Source organism: Cibotium barometz, chromosome 60, assembly GCF_041138505.1.
Source record: "Cibotium barometz isolate CiBa-2024 chromosome 60, ASM4113850v1, whole genome shotgun sequence".
Lineage (NCBI taxonomy): Eukaryota > Viridiplantae > Streptophyta > Polypodiopsida > Cyatheales > Cibotiaceae > Cibotium > Cibotium barometz.
This window is the reverse complement of record NC_141105.1, coordinates 4,643,895-4,649,665: the sequence shown is the minus strand read 5'-3', so window position 1 is coordinate 4,649,665 and position 5,771 is coordinate 4,643,895. Positions and strand designations below refer to the sequence as shown.

General features: G+C 41.1%; 1 protein-coding gene across 1 annotated transcript; it reads right to left on the bottom strand.

The window, feature by feature from the left end:
- Positions 1–787: 787 nt before the first annotated feature.
- LOC147604899 (uncharacterized) lies at positions 788–2,071 on the bottom strand. Its single transcript, XM_086794258.1, has 3 exons — positions 1,631–2,071; positions 1,137–1,515; positions 788–1,054 (listed from the first exon to the last, which is right to left on the bottom strand). The coding sequence occupies exons 1-3, from the start codon at positions 2,045–2,047 to the stop codon at positions 873–875; spliced, it is 978 nt and encodes a 325-aa protein (XP_086650384.1). The 5' UTR covers positions 2,048–2,071; the 3' UTR covers positions 788–872.
- Positions 2,072–5,771: the final 3,700 nt, after the last annotated feature.

The window sequence follows — 5,771 nt, the reverse complement described above, 5'->3', positions numbered from 1 at the left end:
AAACCTGATGTTAAATAGCCTCTCAAAACATCGGAGTCCTCGTATGGATTTTTCACGTGTCGAATATTTCTAGAGACTACTTCCTGAACGTGTCGAATATTTCTAGAGACTACTTCCTGAACGAGGTAACTGTAAACTCCCTCTTTCTTGAGGACACATGGACAACAGCAGCTCTTACCTCAAGGCCAAGTTGCACATTCCAGAACTTGTCTAAAGTTACCGTCCAATTGAAGTAGAGCTAGCTGTGTGCTCTAACCACCTTCAGAGTAACACTAGCAGCATGCTATGGCTGCAAGTTAACAGAACAAATCCAGAGTAGGCAGATTCATGTGTGTATATTTTGCACTTACCAGCCTTCTAAGATCTGCACTCACATTGTTTCAATTGACAATATTGTGTTAACTCATGGTTACATCCTCTTTTTTAAGAGAGATTTTCACACACACACACACCCAACCCCCCGATCCCTTTGCAATCTCTGCACCAGGCTGTAGACAGCAGGACACTAACCCAGGTTTGCCCCCCGAGACTTCCAACCTAAAACCACTGCGCTACACAGCTGGCAGCAACTCACAGTTACATCCTCATCATACAGATCGCTTATATGATAAGATTGTGAATGCTATGGGGCTTCCTTGCACAAGACCCAGCAAGAATTGTGAGGTCCTTTCAATGTTCCTGCCTGGTTACTCTAAGGGGAACAATGCTAATGAAAAGTCCAACCTTCCATTCTAGCAAGATCTATTCTCAGGGAGATGATAAGACAAAAAATAGATCAGTCGACGTATACCACATGCAGCTCTTATGAGATTGTAAGGGCAAACAAGAGTATCATTGCTGCTTAGAGTACAATGGCCGCTTCTGTTGCAGCTTCATTGCTGCCTCAAAGGAAACGGGCTGATGAGTCCTTGTCGAAAACAGTATTCTAAACTGACTGCTGCAAAACTGAAGACAGCAGCACTCTCAGCCGCAAATAAGCAGCCCTGAAAAAGCTTCTGAGTTGCATCCTCAGGTAGACCAAGGAACAGTTTTGCTGCATCAATTTGTCCAAGACCTGCATTTTCCAGAGAAAAGATTATGCCCTCCTCAAGCTACAAGCCATGAAGATAAAGCTCCCAAGAAAATTTATTTCATACCCCTCACAAGGACAAAGGCTGCCACACAGCCAGCTTTAAGTTGTGTGTTTACAAGGTTTCGCCTTACTGCATATCGATAGGTCAGCCCAAACAGGGCACAGCTAGTAAACACAAATCCAGCACTCACAGCCAGCTCTATTCCATGCAGGGATGCTGCCAAGAAAAATGGTAGGCCTGCAAGGGTGCCCACGATGGCTGACACTGCACCCGCCTTGCCAGATTCCACCCGCTCAGCATCTTCATTGATATCCTCCCCATTTTCCCACTTGACCTCTGAAATGTCCCAGATGCTGCTGCCGGCACGGGCTTTCACAAGGGCAATTTCAGCGTTCTTCACATCAGCTTCAGCTGCAAAGACATCTCTTTGGTATTCCTCCACCTTCATATATTATAGGGGAGGCAGAGGCATTCCCATAGCATGAGTGTGTGCGTGCAATCCTTGGATGTTAAATGATCTTGCAAAATATCATATGAGATGTGGTTATGTACCATACCAGTGAGTCTGCAGCTTCTACACTCTCCGTTTTCCCGGCGCGCCTCTGCTGCTCTTCTATGTCGTCGAGTTCTCTCCTGGCTCTGGCGACGCGCTCCACTGCGGCGTTGAGGTCCTGGATCAGCGCTTGCGACTCCGCGTCTCCCAGCACCTTGTCCACCTGCCATTCCAGACTCCACCCACCTCCTCCCCCCTCCTCTCCTTCTTCGCCGCTACAATACACCTGGCGCCTGCGCCGTTCCAGCCATGACAACCTCGTAACATTACGCCGTTCCCGCCATGACCACTTTGAAGACCTTGAAGAAAGGGGAGCCCCTAGCCCATGGACCGGGCATCCGGAGATGGAAGAGGAAGCAGCCACCGCGCCCAGTGAAAGCATTTCTAGGCCACCTAGCCTTCCGTCGAAGCTCAGCCACATTCACATACAATTCATAATTGTTTTACAATTCATAATAAAGCCTCATCCGCCACAAGCTAACACTACTAACAGCCATCAGCCTAACCCAAGTTGTCCACTGGACCCACCAATACTCAAAAGGTGGGTACCCAAGAAGGTCCTCGTCGCACAAGGTTACTAGGAGGGTGCTAGCACCCTATGGATTCCCAAGAGATCCCACCTTCCCTTGCAAACCTCTACGACACCAAAGGCTCCGACACATAGATACACTACCATACCCTCACCTCAATCTTTGCCAAGGCAATCGCAAACCCACAAGGTCAGGGAGAACATTCGAACACCACCACCACCGAAGCAAAGACATTGACAAAGCCCACCTCATCCTCAAGCCACAGCTACTCAAAGGTGGGCATCTAAGAATCTCCTGACGGCCCAAAAGTTCTATGAAGGCAATAGGCAAGTATGGCTACCTAAGCTACACGCAACGTCCTATCCCACAACCCCATCGCACTACGACACTTCTAATGGGGCCAAAGATGGGCACAACTGTTACCACTAGTACTCTGCCAGATAAGGGCAAAGGGAAAGTAAGCACTTGCTAAGGTTGTCTTTTTTCGATCTCTGGTTTTTCTGCTTTTTGAAAGTCCACTTAGATCAGCAATTTGGATTTACATTTTTTAGATCAATAATCTGGATCGATGATCGATGATCCAAATCACAGTGATCTAAAATTTGGAATTCCACCAAACTTGCAACACCAAACTTGCAAACAATCAAGTTCCATACATGGCAAACAAAAGCCACTCATGCAAAAGGAGCTTTGGGGGTAAGTAAATGGAGATGAGCTCAAGGAAGGGAGTGAGACTGAGGTTAAAGGATAGACAAATAAGGATAGAAAAGCCATTGCCAACATTGTGTTAAGCCTTGGGAATAATATCATTCATCATATTAGCAACACAGAGCATGCCAAAGAAGTGTGGGATGAGCTAGTTATTTGTGGAGCATGTTAGTAAGAACAATCTGAGAGTTGGATTGGCGGTTTGAGTTAGGGCATCATCTGGATTTTGGATCGCAATTATATGATCTAGCAAATGATCGAGACTTGTGAGATGGGATCAATGATCATAAACCCTATATATTAGCGATCCAAAAGTGCATTTAAGACAATAGTTGGCACCGTTCTTAGTGTACTTTCCAGTTATTTATACCAGTTTATACCCTTTACAAGATTTGTACCATTGATTGTTTCTCTTTTTTTAGCTCAAGTTTGTTGAAATGAAAATCATCTACCCACCACTTTATCCCACGATGCCCATTTTCAACTATGGTCTCAATGATTTGAACCGCCTCAGATTAACGATCTAGATGCTGGACAATATAAAAATTGGTTCGACGATCCGAAAGTTCTAGAGAGCAAAATACACTTTTTTTAATGGTTTTGGCTTTTTCAAGCTTTTTCTTGGATGTTTTTTTGGGTTTTCTAGCATAGTGGTGATGCAACACCTTAACGTCATGATTGTTTACTCAATGCTTCTAAAAAATATTACTCGTTAGATTAAGCTAAGCTTTGTAAAAAATAAAGAATGCAAATGTATACTAATTACCTAATTAGTAACTTGAGGCTAATGCTTATGTGATGATGGCTAGATTAAGCTAAGCTTTGTAAAAAATACAAAAAATGCTAATGTATACTAATTACAAAAAATGCTAATGTATACTAATTACCTAATTAGTAACTTGAGGCTAATGCTTATGTAATGATGGCTAGATTAAGCTAAGATTTGTAAAAAAATTTACAAAATTTTTTTACAAATCTTAGCTTGAGGCTAATGCTTATGTAATGATGGCTAGATTAAGCTAAGATGATGGCTAGATTAATGTATACTAATAACCCAATTAACTTGAGGCTAAGCTTTGCAAAATATATAAAAAGTGCTAATGTATACTAATTACCTAATTAACCTAAGGCTAAGCATTGAAAAAATATAAAAAAATCCTAATGTATACTAATTACCTAATTAACTTGAGGCTAATGCTCATGTAATGATGAAAGTAATAAATTAACACTCTAATCTCCTCAATACCCTACTTTAGAATGCATTTCCCTAACATTAACCAAGGATTTGCATCCAAGGGCATGATTAAGTGAGAAACCTATAGAAGAATTTTGAGAAGAAGATGGTTCTACTTCCTTCTCTCATCCAAGATGGTTCTACTTCCTTCTCTCGTCCAATATTAGTCCTACCCTAGGCAATGACACCATTTGTTCACATCAAAGAACCTTCTTGCCCTCATGCGAGGAATCACAGGATAGTGGAAAACCACTTATCTTGGATTGCAGAAGTCCTATTTAGAGAGGCAAAAGAGATAAAGAAGAGTGTTGATCCCTCTTGTTTGAACACTTCCTCTACTCCCAATCCTCCATGGTAACCCCTACAATGGCAATCTTGAACCACTCTCCACTCCACTCCACTCTACCTCAATCACATTGTCACTCAAGATATCGAGCATGCACACTCAACACACCACAAGCACTCACACATACCACAAGCAAGCAAGAGGACTATAAGAGCTCAAGAGAAGAAGAAATCTTTGAACACGTGAAAATAGTTCTTCTCCCCATTCACATTATCAAAAGTTGTATATATTCAGGGCTTTGCCCAGCCGCCCAACTCAAGTGGGTGCCCATAACCTATCTCTACTAATACATACAAGCCTTATGGCTAGCCATTTGTATAAGGAGAACTTGATAAATGATTTTCATGTTGCTCTTGTATTCTACTACAAAGTCAAAGCATGGTCACATGTAATGCATAACACTTGATCTTCTAGCCAAGCCACAATAGACTAAATAAATGTTTAACATAAAAACAGTTGCTCAAGTAACAATAACAATCGCATGTATAAAATTCAAGATGCACCTTCCATGTCAACCATGTCTACATCATCCCCATTACATTCTTGTCTTGGTTGAGATTCGTAGGGGATTGGTATTTAGCCATGAGAATAAAAAGAAAACAAGATATAAAAACTTGACTAAAGTGGGATGTTAAGATTCATGACCCTATTATAGGGTTCTATCAACTTGAAAAATAACAAATTTGTTTATTTTTAACACGTATTTGAACCTAGATCATAAGTTGGTCAGATCCATGATCAAGTAGGTTGATCAAGTAGGCCATAGGTGTACTCTTAAAAACTACCTATTCAATGCATCAAATAAGCCATGTTACCAACTAACGCAAGAATACTGCATGAATATCTCTAAAAGTAATAGACATGTATTCCATTGCATAAATAGAAGTTGCAATAAAAATAGACATCCATTTGATGTTGTAGCCTTGAATGGCTCTACGAACAATAGGAAAAACCAAAGCACATTTTATTAATGTTTTTTTTGTGTGTTTGGTGTATTCTATTCTGGTGATAATATTAAGTGATATTATTCCCTATCCTCGTAATTTTATTAACTGCTCAGTCAACATGTTAAAGGTTGAGAAGTATGGCTTTGTATGGCTACCTTTTGTTGTAAGCTGTGGCTCCATAAAAGATAGCACAAGTGGTAGAGCTGTGTATGACTATGATTAGCATGAAACCAAAGTAGCACAATATTTCCATTTTTTAAGGATTTTTTGTAGTTTCTCATTATTGAGTTACAACAAAAACCCAAGGTCACCTTGCTCTAGATGTGGTTATGTATGGGATTATTTTCTTAGTTTCTCCTTATTGAGTTATGACAAATAGG

What these genes read in the sequence shown, in the direction of transcription:
- LOC147604899 (XM_086794258.1), bottom strand. Translation starts at nt 2,047, where the DNA reads ATGTGGCTGAGCTTCGACGGAAGGCTAGGTGGCCTAGAAATGCTTTCA. An exon ending in TAGAAGCTGCAGACTCACTG is followed by an intron (nt 1,516 to 1,630) that starts GTATGGTACATA and finishes TAATATATGAAG; the next exon opens with GTGGAGGAATACCAAAGAGA. An exon ending in AGCCTTTGTCCTTGTGAGGG is followed by an intron (nt 1,055 to 1,136) that starts GTATGAAATAAA and finishes TGGAAAATGCAG; the next exon opens with GTCTTGGACAAATTGATGCA.